The sequence below is a fragment of the Rhopilema esculentum genome, unplaced genomic scaffold (genome assembly GCF_057945365.1).
Source record: "Rhopilema esculentum isolate cy_ngs unplaced genomic scaffold, ASM5794536v1 HiC_scaffold_35, whole genome shotgun sequence".
Classification (NCBI taxonomy): Eukaryota; Metazoa; Cnidaria; class Scyphozoa; order Rhizostomeae; family Rhizostomatidae; genus Rhopilema; species Rhopilema esculentum.
Genome location: NW_028300846.1, coordinates 236138 through 249738, shown reverse-complemented (window position 1 = coordinate 249738; position 13601 = coordinate 236138). Strand labels below are relative to the sequence as shown.

Genomic DNA, 13601 nt, shown 5'->3' with positions numbered 1-13601 from the left:
ATCTGGGGGTATTTTCTTATGTTTGCTTTTAGTAAAAGTATTATACTATTGCAACTTCAAAAAGTCTTGGATTTGTCCTTTTTTTTGTATTTTATATACATTCATGAAATCATCAAATTCTATATATTTTATTCTTTCTTTTGACCCATATTTTTGTGTGACCCATATTTGTGTGACCCATATATGCTAAGATTTCATAATAGCAGGCTTACGTGAAGGCCCGTGTATACCCGTGTATCGTTCGATTTGATTGCATCATAGACAGATCTGCTGTAGATACATATTTGACAATACCATAATTGTTGTTTTTAGGTGTCATTCTTCAGAAAGACGACGTCAGAAAGTGGACAGGCTGACGCAAAAGTTGTTACACGGACATTGTTTCATAGATTGAACCCACTTCCCCAGAAGAAAGTGATGACGTTTAACAAACAGGAGAAAGACTTTCATTTCAATGTGTCATACGGCGATACTAGTGTTTTCAGTGGAGATATCAAAAGGTTTTATTCAAAGTTCTTTTCGTGATACATCTCAACATTTAAGTTGAAAACAGGAAATAACCTCCAGCGTTTTTTGCCATCTTATTTATATATTAGCTTGACTCAAAACGCTTGGAATATTATTGCATAGACATTAAAAGTATCAAAGTCCGAAATTCAACAAATTATCAAATAATGACAAATGATGTTCATTTGGACACAATGTAGGGCAAAGTTTAGTATAAGATTAGGAAACAGGAAAGGGTGTGTACGTGTTCCCATTTGTTTGACAAATTATTCCTGAGAGTGTAAAATGAACGATGAAGGCGTAATGAATATGGACTTGGCGAATTTATTCCACTATTTACCAACGGGGGGGGGGGGGGGGGGGGCTGGAGGGGTCAGAATGGAGAGTGAGGGGAAGAATGAAGTGTTTGAATTATTAAAGAATACTTATTTTAAAGGAAATTGAAAATAAACAAAAGCAGATCAATTTATTGTTAAGAATTCATAATTGCCGAATATTACATTAATTAATTAATTAACAAATACTGCTTCGTATGCTACCCTATACAAAATCTGAAAGATGTTTAAGCAGAAAGTCGTGACAGGCTCCGAGATACCGTGAAGTTTTTACAAATGTAAATGATTGGGGGATACGTTTATTAAGGACGCAATGGTATCCTTGTTTAATCAGACTTTTGGTTATTCAAACTTATGATCAAATTCAGGTTCCTCTGTTGTGTTGAGAGTGTCAGTAGTTGATTGTATTTATAAGAATGAAAGTGAGACCATTTTTCTAAGAAAGTATACAGCACCATAGGTGAAACTGTTGATTAACAAGACTTCTACGGGTATAAGGAATAAGATGATCCTTCAATCCTCTAGGTATCTGGATTTGGGATCATTGAGAAAGATTGATCTCTCGGGAGTAGCTGTTGCCAATGAAAATAACAAAGAGGCTACGCCAAAAGGAGTCAAAGCTTTTTTTAATATGGATGATAGTGGTATTCTGACCCTGGACAAGGTAATCATGAATTTTCAAGCAAGATTTAGCTGTTAAGCAATACACGTTTTTTGCCATCTATTTTAGCTGTTCAACACGTTTTTCGCCATCTTGTTGATAGGATCTTACTTTGCAAGTATCCTATCCTCTCGGTTTTAAATTTTGCATGCTCTTAGGTTTGCTTTATCTCAGTCGTTTGTTTAATCATAAAGGAGGTAGTTTTTGTTGATATTCACAATTGGTTGTCTTGAATCAAGGTGGAAGCACATTTTGAAAAGAAAGCCGAAGAGAAAACAGAAGAGGAGCAATCAACTTTTGCAAGTATGCTAGCCTTGTAATTCTTTTATATAAGCTTGTTCGAATTTTATCAAAGAATTTGCGTTAAAATGATTCTCCATGTTTGATATATTTTTGCGATATATTAAGGGTGGTTTGCCTATAAACATGTTTTCCTTTGGGGATGCTCGCCATTGTTTTCTGGCGCTTTCTGTTCACAGCCTTGTGCATTTTTCAAACCGGATCATCACCATACTTCCTCATAGAATTGCCAGATCATCTCGTAAGATTACCCGCTCTGAATGCTTTTTACTAGCTCTGATAGACAGCGTATCGTTTTTAGAGATCGGAAACACGCTATCTAGCCTCTTTGGTTCGAGCAAAGACGAAGAGAAAAAGGAAGAAGAAACAAAAGAGGGTGGCGAAAAGAAAGAGGTATGCATATCTTGGTTTTAATGCTTGTGGTTTAGCAAATGAAAACTTTGGAGGTTTTTATTAGTTGCCTCGGATGATTAATAATTGAAATTAGCACTCGTTTTAATGGAATGGGGAAAGCTTTCGTTTAGTACAATACAGAGCTAGCTCACTTTCTGAGAGATTCATTTTTGCATTGGTAGCTGGCATCAATAAGGGAATCTCTCAACTGGAGACAACATATCCCTAAAAATTGTATTATCTCAACCGGTATCCATTAGGTATACGTGCCAAAATTGCGGCAAAACGTGTAAACTATGGATCTGAGGAATTGAATGCGTGAGGAACTAATTTCCAAAATCATAAAATCAGAAATTGCTATTTATTATATATTGGAATTTATTTAAATTTTTCATATTTTTTTATCTGTATGTTTAGGGGGTAAGCTGTGATATGAACTTTTTTGGCATGATTTTTTTAGGATGAAAAGAAGAGTGAGAGTGAAAGCAAAGAAGATAAGACTGACAGCAGTAAAGAAGGAGACAAAAAGAAGACCGATAAGACGGGAAAAGAAGAGAAAAAGGGGGAGAAAGAGGACAAGAAAGCTGAAAAGGAAGAAGACCAAAAGGATAGCAAAACCGATGACAAAACAGCAACTAATGCAAAGGTATCAAATCTATAAGAAGTCTTATCTGATCCTTTGTTAGATCTGATTTTCACGAAGATTCCGTGATAGTTATGGGGCTGGATTGGTGGGATTGGCGTGGCGCTTTTTTCTGTGGGATTAACTATCATCAATGGGATTAATTAACGATTGACTATAGGATTGGCTTGGCTTTAATTTCAAATCGCACCATAACGACAGTAACATTGTGAATCTTCATTTTCTTAGCTGGATGCACTAAATAAGTACCTAATGTGTTACGAGAGAATGGTGGCCTCCCAAGTCAGCGGTGCTATGCACACACTTGACAGCATGTGCTTACACCAATGACAGATATATGACAACCATTGCAAATGAGTCTAACTCACTGGGGCATTTAAACGAGCCATTTTGATTCATCTATAACACAGAGTAAAAGGGATGCATAAGCTATGTAGGTGTCATCGGCATTAAAAGGATATTTTAGAAATGCATTAGAGGAAGTTAATTGTTGTCAAACACAGCCGTCCTTGTTAGAATGGCCATAGTCTTGGAACATGTCTCATGCTCAGTTGACCTTCAATTTACCTTATTTCTACAGGAGAGCAACACAACAGCTAACAAAACTGAGAAACCAGAAGTTTCTAAACCTGTTCTTGTCAAAGAAAACATCAGTTTAATCGTTTCTGAAACAGACATCCTATCTATTGGTGAGACCGCCTTTGCAGCTTCTGTGAAGCAGTAAGTATCCTTTCTCATCTGCATACACTCTACGATTGTCTTATTTGACGTACAGTGGGCCGGTAGGCTATGCTTATATTTATTATCTTTGTATTTTATATTTCGTTTTTTTTCTAGCTTAGATGATTTGCATGTCAAAGATTTAGCAAAAAGAGAGAATGAACAGGCCAAGAACTCCTTGGAAAGTTTCTTGTACGAATTCAAGGATAAGCTGTACAGTGATAACGTCGAAAAACTGGCCACCGAGGAGGAGACGAAAAAGATAAGTGAGAAATTCTCGGAGGTATCAGACTGGCTAATGGAAGATGGCTACGATGCAACTGCCGATGTAAGTAAACTTTCAGGATGTCTTTCTCTCTATTAATTGCTGCTTTAGCGTGAACACGATTGATGGAGACTGCAGATATTTTTCACACCAATGCTGTGAAATTTAAGGTTTCTGCGTGCCTCTTACATTCAGTTAATAAATTTATATTTAGCCGATTTATATCTAGTCACTAACTGATAGTCACCAAATTTGAAAAAAACGTAGGTAAACTAACATGAAAAACCCATAGTACTGAGCTTTAGATATCTAATCTTCTTTGACTGGTTCTGACGTAGTCTTTTAGAATCAACGAGAGCGTAGCTATTGTGGTACAGCCTGTAGCCTACAGGTGTTTATAGGTTAGGTTTCTGTTTCTTTTGATCTATAAACTTATGCTCAAATCATCTAGCTTTTCCGTAATTCTAGTTATAAATTCTCAACTCATTTAGTATGACAACTAATGTATCAAATGCCTCTACTATATAGAAAGGAATGGTGGTCATAATTATGCCATATCAACTCAAACTAAGATGTGTTAAACTAACACATTACGTGTGTGTATGTGTGTGTGTGCTAGTTTCACTTTGATTTGTAATGTAATTTTTCTTCAATTTCTTTTCATACAAAGCAAAAAAGGCCCTTAAACCTGCAGGACTGTTAAATCACTTTATTTCCATGTTGACTTAGGTTTACAAAAGCAAGTTGAAAGAGCTAGAGAAGGCAACTGAAGATCTCCGTTTCCGTATTTCTGAAGATGAGATTCGGCCAAAAGCAATCGCCGAATTGCTTAGCAGCTTGAACTTGACTAACGTTTTTAAGAAACAATTCAAGGCTATGCCAGAAGCATACGAGATTTACACTGAAAAGGATCTTAAAGATCTAGAGAAAGTGTCAACTGAAGTCTCTGTAAGTATAGAAATTAACTGTTGCCAATTCACAATACGGTCCTTAAACATTGATAATTGTTGTTCAAAATCTCTCTTATTTTGATGACAATTAGAAAATCGCTCTAATTAATTGTTCTTTTGAGTTCTTTTTTAAAACATATTTTATGGCTACCACACCCTTTTGTTTGTCTTCTTCATTCGGAAAGTCTCTTTAATGATTTCATCATATTGCCGATTCGAGGGATGGGACGCTTATCAACAACAGTATTTTCCTTTGGTTGATGTCTCTTTGAATATTCTTCTTCAAGGGGTCGCAACTTGGTGTGACCAAATGTCAGATTTGCAGTATAATTATAAGCCAACCGTGTTATAATATCCTCTTCACAGGACTGGCTTGCAACCAACTGGAAAAAGCAGAACGAGACAGATCCAAAAACGAAACCGGTTCTTTTGGTCAAAGACATTGTATCAATGCAGGGTAAACTGGACAGGGAATTGCTTTACCTAATCAACAAAGCAAAGTACTACATCCCAAAACCGAAACCAAAAGCCAACACAACAGGTCAGTTTGCCGACGTTTTTTGAGTTTGCCGAGGTGTTATACTGAAATTTAGTAAGGGAAGTAAGGAGAATTATTTTTCATAAATACATGAATAAACCAAAAGTCCAAAATGTGGTTGTTACCCCGAATAGTGCTCATTGGCATGGTAGATAACGCGGTTGCCTTTCACTTCTGTGGGCAAGCACATGTTTGTTGGAGCCTCGAAACGGGCAAAGATCGGACCAAATGAAGGCCCAGGTACCTTATAAATATGAGGAAAGTTCGTAAAAAAACCCAGATGCTAACTTTGAATTCAAAGATCATTATTCCAAAGATAGTTTGGAAGCGCACATTTAAAGCACTTGCGAGTCAAATAATGGCAAGATAATGCTTGTGGATGCAAAAGTTGCTTGTTGGTAAAACTGTTAAGGTCAAGAGACATGCCAAACCTTGGGTAGCCCCAGCTCATAACTGCAAAAACATTATTTTGCTTGAATTTACTTTCTTTTAAAGAATTTATACCCCTGAATAATGCAGATGTCTATGAATTTCATTCGTAGGGAATTCCATTTTAACTTCATCTTGGCTAAGTTTGCTACTAACAGAAACTGTGCAAATTTAAATTTGTTCTTATCCTGCTACCGCCGCCAATCGGCTTACTCGTTCGTTAACTTGTGTCTAACATGAATATAACATATTAATATAACATATGAATATATGAATATAACATGACATCAGCTTAAATACGGTGCTCTTTCTACCTTTCCTGACCGCCCAACTACAAACAGTACATACTCCCCCTCGCCCTCAAACCGTGTTAGCTAGCAGGTTTTTATTCTCGTTTGCTGCAGCAGAACTTCAAAACCATCTTGATAATGCATTAACATAAACATTTTCATTAATGTTTTGGTGAAAGGTGGCTGCCCGCTGCATGCTATGTTTAAGGGAAGTTTTTTTAAATGTTTTGGCAAGGATTGTTGTTTACTCTGGGTTTAATGTCCTTTATTTAATCTTAGCCGAAAACAAGACTGCCTCAAATACCACCAAAGCTGAAGACAAGAATCAGTCAACCAAGGAAGATGAAAAGAAGAAGGGAAAGGATGAAAAATTGGAAACAACCTCCAAAAAGGAAGAATCCGAAAAAGAAGAAAAAAAGAAAACCGATAAGACTGATTCGACCAGTGACGGAAAGAAAGATGATTCTAAGGAAGAAAAGATTGAAGAGGCAAAACCACTCGAGCTTCCAGAGATGGAGAAGAAAGAGAGCAAGCCTACAGAAGAAGTTAGCGATAAATCAAATACAAAAGAAAAAGAAGAGCAAGCGCATAAAGAACTATAACAATTTTAGTTAATAGCATTTAGGAATTGTAAATTTTGTGCGCAAATTACTTGAAGTGGGTGCTTCGCTAATTGTTTTGAGAAAACGTTCTCCGAATAGGATGTGATGGAAGTAACCGCACAGACGCTTATTTTAATTTGCGAAGTGATGTAGGTAATGACACGTGGTTGTGTTGTTGTTGTTGCTCAAAAACCGCTTTTGTTATTAACTTATGGATGAATAATCGAAATCTCGTCGAGTCTTTTTTTAACTAAATCTGTTTCAAGGCCGTACTATACAACTTGAGGTTTATTTCAAGCTGAAGCTCTTTAATCTTTGTTTTGATACGAAATCGGTAAGATTTTATAATCCTGTTTTAAAGCGCGATTATTTTCTGTCATAGACGCAGGAAGCATTTCAAAAAGGGAAGTAAATGTGGGAAAGGCACCTCCGTGAGCTGCATGCAAATATACACGTTGCCTCTTATTTCTCAAAAGTATGAGGGCACATGCCCACTGTCTCCCCGGTTTCTACGTCTTTGGTTTTCCCAATAACCAGATTTATTTTTGTAGTTCTAACTTGGTATCTCATTTAAATCTAAACCCCAGGGACGGACCTACCGAGGGTGTGAGGGTGCAACATTCCACCAACCTCCTTGTGTCAATTTGCTTTGATTCCCCCAAAAAGATCTTTATGGTAGTCAGTAGTAATCAAATGACGTCAACATTTAGTATGTTTAATTTTTTATTTTCTTTTATTTTTTAGTTAAAACAGTTATTGTAAAAATTGGTGCTTCCAACTTGTCTAGGCACCAAAAGGGTGTCAAACCGGAGTCCGACCCTTATCTTAAACCCTCCCTCCTCTAACCCATTAACCTTGCCTTTAGAATCTGTCCCTGCTAAACCCTGCATTTGCTTGTAACCATCAAAAGAGGTGTGATCCCTCTCGTTTTGTAGTTAAAAGCAGGGCCCACGCCACGAATCTCACGGTGGAGGGGCTAAGTTCTATAATTCGAGCTTGAATCTATGGCTTCAAAACGGGGCCTCTTTGGAAATATCTTTGCTTACCAAAAAGTGGGGGGCTATGGCCCCTCCGACTCCCCCCTCCGTGGCGTGGGTACTAAAAAGTTTTTCAAAAATTCCAAAGGAAACAGATGTTTGCTTTTGTGGATTAATTAATTTTTATAATTAAATAATTAATTATAAAATCCACTGATCTACATATAAAAAAGACTTTTATAGACATGTGGTTAAATCCATTTGACACAAGCCTTATCAATTTGCCTCGCTTTCGTGTTCCCTAAAGGAAGAGGCCACTGCAAGAGGCCAATGAGGAAAACGTGCAATGTGATGTCTATCAACATCTTAGAATTTGCTACATAATGTGAGGGAAGTAAAGCTTTAAAATTTTAAACACAGAAAAGTGGAAATGTTTTCCACACGCATGCATGGTGTGTCTTTCCAAACTTTCTCGACTGAAGACATTAAAAAGCAAAGCGTGAGACAGATCACAAATCCAGAAACGTTCGATGAGTTGCTTCACCCAAATCCAGGAGGCCTCTACGATAGGACTCTTGGACCTACGGACAAAACTGATATTTGTGGCTCCTGCGGCTTGAATTATGTTTTCTGTCCAGGACACTTAGGCCATATTGAACTTCCATTACCAGTATATCATCCAATATTCTTTCGGATTCTGTTGCAATTTGTCAATTTGTCCTGTTACAACTGTCACAGCTTGTTGATATCAAGGTCAAAAGAGCATTTACTTTTAAAGTGAGTATGATTTTTAACTTTTCAATTAAAAGAGAGCTTTCAGTTTGTGACATATCTTTCGCAAGGAACTCAGTGTTTTTCTGTTGCTTACTGTGGCATTTTCCATCATAAAACATCATATCTTTAATTTAGCACAACAAAGTAAAGGGCAATTACCATGATTATTGATTGGCCAATAATTGATTGTTAGATGGCTTAAGCCTTTAAAGAACAAGATTATTCATGACTTGGCTTGTGAATTTGTCATAAATAGAAGTTATACAATGACTTGCAAACCCCATTTTAACTTGCAAATGGGCTTATGTTTACCTAATGCTAATGACAAAAATCTTATTTTTATGGTAAAGAAATCACACATATGCCTTTACTTTTCAGGCAGCTGTTTGTCATTGAAAAGGGCCAGCCAGGACTTATTTTGGATCTTGAAGAGATCTTCAATGCAGGTCTTTCCGAAAGTGATCATCTAAACTATAACGACAAAGAAGACAGTGTCGTTGAGAGAATTGATTCTTTTCTTAATACAGTTTCTGCAAGCATCCAGGATTGTCCTGAAAAGACTTCAAAAAACACAACAAAATATAGACAGTTGCTGGTAAAAGAATTTCTTGGAACTACTAAGACCAAGAAGTGCCCTAGGTGTACAGCCCAGGCAAGAGTTTTCAAATCACAATACAATTCAAGGTTGTACATGAAACCACTTTCTGCAAAGGCAGCTAAGAGACAACACACTTTGAAAACTGAAAGCAACATCACAGAGACAGAAAATGTTGATGAAAACAAAGAAAATGGTAAGTTTATGATAATGTTTGAAAAGTAATTCTTTTTTGATTTTGAATAAACAATCTTTCATAAAAAACTCAACTTTATTTTCATAACATTTGTCATTTCATTGATTTGCAAATGTGCAATTATTGTAATGATAATTTTCAGTGTGGATAATAAAAATTTGTAGTTGTAGGCAGGGCTCGTTAAAAATATTTCTCCCCCGTGAGCGTAATGCAGGAGAATTTCCTGCAAGCAAAACAACTTATGGTCAGATATGAATAAAATGAGTTCAAAAGAAAGGAAATAAAGTGATCCAGTTTTTACCTATGGATGGTTTGGGCTTTCAGGCAGCTCTGTGAATGCCATCAAATAAAGACATCATAAGGAAATAAGGCTTGTATGCCCTTCATAGGACCGTGCTTTCTTCAGCCCACTATGTGAGAGTAAGTTTACAAGTATTTATATAATGTGTACGGAAAAGGTGATAAATCTAAGTGATCAGAGAATAAAGGTAGGGTGATAAATCAAAGGAATAGAGAATAGCCAAGCAAATAAAGATAAAATTGTGCTATTAAAGTAATGATTTCTTTCATCATTCTGGCCTGATTATGAATTAGTAAATAAGAATGATTGATTCAGAAAGTGGCTGCAGAAATTTGGAGCATAAACTTTTTTGTCTGCAAGTCCCACTTGTACAGATTCTGGTTGTAGGTTGGTCATTCATACAATCTGTTGGACTAGTTATTGATTTATAAAAAAAATTTCTCATGCTGCTACTGAAAGCAAGGACTGTGTATTTAGACCATTCAATGAATCCTTGTAAGAACTTTCTCCTTTATGTTACAAAAGTGAATGTGAAAATTTTTGCTCACAAAAGTCATTGGTTGTTACAGGTCTTTGGTTGATAACAGTAATTTCCTTATTGAACAAATTAACCTGTATAAATATGAAAGATTATTGTTATTATTAATATTATTCCAAGTGAAAAATATTTTCCCAGAATGATAATGCAATGAAATGTATATTTCAACCAAGTTTAGTAACTAAAGGTCCCTTAAGAAAGCTGACTTGACAACGACTTGTAGCCATAGCAGAATAAACAACAGTGCTCTAAGATGGCTTCCAAGACCTTGTGCTTCTCACATTGAATGGATAATCATTGCTTTTGATCATATATATTGGGATCCAACCAAGTTATGTAAATACAATTGGTTATTGGTTAATACCTATTTTGAAAATAGTTTCCATCTACCCAGGGCTGGGAAATGTTTCGTGGCGATGCTACCAAGAAATTTTTAGCACAAATTCATTGCAGGAAATTGTTGCTGTTTGCCAGGAAATTTTTAGTGTGAAATCTCCATTGCTTGATTTAAAGATAAACATTAAATTTATGTTACTCTCTTTCTATGGAACACTGTTTTCTTGTGATTTCTTGTGATTCAAATTTCTGGCAATTTGGGCATGATTTACTGCTTCTAAAATTTAATTCAAGCAAGCTAAAGCATAGTTCATTTCTCTTTTTTACATTAGCCATTCTAGATAAGTAAAAACACTTCAGGCCTGGCGGTTTGAGGCGAGCGATAGCTCGTGCTCTCCTCCACGCTCCCCTCGCAACTTGAGGCGAGCTATGAATTGCTCTCCTAAACAGAACATGAAGAGAGAATTGCTCCCCCAAAATTTTCATTCATTTGCCCTTTTCCTATTCAGAGAACCCTGAAAACTTACAAGGGTTGATTGGGTTATTTTTGTAACAGCGACTTCTCCAGTCATTGCATCTTTTGCAATTAACTTTTTGCTTGTTGGGTGGTTTTTGTTATGATAGGCATGAACTTTGATCTATTTGGAAAAGGATAGTTAAGCGCAAGGTACGTTTGTAGCGATTAGAACCTTTCAATCTTAAGAAAACAGGCATATTTTTGGAAGGAAAGTCGAAGAAATTGGTAGGAATTGTAGATTGGGGTATATACTAAAACAGCAGGTCCCTTCCACCAATAGAAACAAAACTATCCCTCAAAGAGAACAGGGTACTCTGTCTTGCAGATCAAAAACGACAACCAAAACATGGAATTCCACTAGCGAGCAGCATTTACTGAAAAACCCAGATTGGGTGAAAACTATAACGGCGACATGTTTCGCATTATTGGCAAAGTCTGATCATCGTTCCATCTAGCTACCTACTATATAAACATGACAGACCGCTTTTGTGTAGACAGAAGGAGTTTGTTTTCACCTTAGGACTCCGTTGGTAATATTTTCAATAGGAAAGAGGTACTGATTGGACAACCTCAACAATAATGTGTTCGCGTTTTTGATTGGCCTATTTCGATTCAAAACTGGGTATTTTAGCCTAGAGTTTTCCATCTATGTTTTGACGTTTTATACTCAAGAGTGCTAGACGTATAACTTAAGTTTGTTTCAAAATTTGTTTTTCAAAGCCATTTTCAAATTCTGTACAACACAAAGATTTTTTGGCAAGAGAATTGTTGTTTTTGTGTTGTACCAGTACATGAAACTGAAAGAGTCTGTTCTTTTAAATACTTCAAGTAAAGGGGGAGCCTAAGTCACGGTTAAAGCAAATACAAATTGAAAGAAGTAAAACAGCATACTCCTGACTGAGGCTATTAAAGGCAACCGACAGATACTAAAGGGGCTTAAGTCATCTGTCGATTGTCTTTACAGTACATTCTATGTGTTACTGATTTAGCTCGCCTCAGCAAATGAGGGGAACGATTGACAGCTCACCTATAAAAATACAAACGGCCAGGCCTGCACTTTAACACCGACATTCTTGTTACATCAATTGTATTGAGGGTGAAAATGCCCCAAAACCTGTGTGGATGTGTCCATTATTATTCATACTTTTCTACTGGCATTCGCATACATTTCTCCGTCGCTGGCTTAATAGAATATAAGCGTTTTGGGCTATTTAAACCATTGAAAATAAAAAAGTGTTCTTACATGTTGTATGAGCTACTAGCTTTGATGATGAGCATCAAACATGAAACCCTGAGCAAGATGTAGGATTCATCGATACTTCAATAGTATCTAGTTCGCTAGTACTGATATGAAATTAAATCAAAGTTATTATAGATTTTCAGATCTACTATTATTAACCTTAAAAACAAACTATATGAGTATAATTCTTGATCAAGTTTTCCTTGATCACCTAATACAGTATAAACGAAATGGTTGCTGTTTGAATAGCTATGATCAAAAATCGGTGACCAACAATTAGTTCTTTTTTAGTATGACAGTTTATTTTTAGAACAAATGTTTAAACAACTTAAAAAATCACCTTAAGTGGCCGGAAACTTTATCAAACCTTTGCAGGAAATCCTGAATTTTTTATTTTGCTGCCAGAAAGAAAATATTTTTCAAGCCCTGCATCTATCAGCCCCTGCCTTTGTAGCAACCATTATCAAACTGTAATATGTCTTATTCCTAATGGTCTTAATAAACAATTTTCGCTTATTTCCTAATCTAGCTATTATTTATTTTCATCTCATCTTATCTATACACACCCTTGACATATTTCCAACTCGTCTTACGTTCTACGTCGTATTCCTACTACGTTCCATATAGTTTATCCTTCGATTCTACTGTTCTATTCTCTTCTTAACTGTTTTTTTCTTCTATTCTTTATTTACCTGATGAAAAGTTAAGCTCGAAACGTTGTACCAAATACACCACGCACAACACGCACAGTTTCGACGTACAACACGCACAATTTTATTGACTAAAAAACTCAAGCCTTTTCAGTTTTCGAAGTGGCTAGAAAGGAAGGATTTGTAGTTGAAGATATCTCATGTTTGATTACTATTAACGTTTTATCTTTGTGGCAAAGCGCAAAATTAAAATGTACTGGCCTTTACTTCGTAAAATATTTTGACTCTCAGAGCTCTGTGCCACTTATTGGTCGTTTCGAGAGCAAGGAGAATGGCCATTATCCCTAAACTTTCCATTAAAGCCCTCTTATCAAGATCTTATCAAAATGTCGAGATCGATGTTCACGCGCCCCTTTAAAAAGCTGGTTTCCTTGTGGGTTATCTTAATTAAACTAACAACACAGCAAGAAAAATGATTAGCTTACTAAATTAGAATTTATCGACGAACCCACTACAAATTTACTATATTGCTTTTGAACATTGCCACATATATTGCATTTAGTTTCATTTTGGATAGTGTTCCAAATTTCTCTTCATCTGTACGAGACAGTATTAAATCAATTTAATTTATAATTTGACTCCACGCTTATAAATTTGAATTATAATGCTAAGATATAAAATAAAACATTTTTCAAGCATGGAAATCTATATTCAAGACTGCATATGGTAAATTAATGATATCAAATTTGAGAAAGTCTTAAGAAACAATGAGTGCTGATATTGTTTGCATTATATATATAAAAGGGTGTAGCCCCATGATCGACTATCCTTGATCACCTCTTTT

General features: G+C 36.0%; 2 protein-coding genes across 3 annotated transcripts in view; both read left to right on the top strand.

Annotated features, from left to right (window-relative positions):
* The first annotated feature begins 296 nt into the window (after window positions 1-296).
* Window positions 297-6862, top strand: LOC148957271 (hypoxia up-regulated protein 1-like). Its single transcript, XM_089115628.1, has 10 exons — window positions 297-500; window positions 1368-1506; window positions 1743-1806; window positions 2105-2196; window positions 2657-2842; window positions 3420-3559; window positions 3677-3887; window positions 4554-4772; window positions 5141-5315; window positions 6311-6862. The coding sequence occupies exons 1-10, from the start codon at window positions 418-420 to the stop codon at window positions 6631-6633; spliced, it is 1632 nt and encodes a 543-aa protein (XP_088971754.1). The 5' UTR covers window positions 297-417; the 3' UTR covers window positions 6634-6862.
* Window positions 6863-7906: 1044 nt separating this feature from the next.
* LOC135684293 (DNA-directed RNA polymerase I subunit RPA1) overlaps window positions 7907-13601 on the top strand; it is a 38662-nt gene continuing 32967 nt past the window's right edge. For both annotated transcript variants that reach the window (XR_016145252.1, XM_065199795.2), the window contains exons 1-2: window positions 7907-8387; window positions 8763-9175. Coding sequence is in view for 1 of the 2 variants with exons in the window: in XM_065199795.2 (XP_065055867.2) it covers window positions 8041-8387; window positions 8763-9175 (760 nt within the window). In the remaining variant the exon portion in view is untranslated. The remainder of the gene's footprint in view (window positions 8388-8762; window positions 9176-13601) is intronic.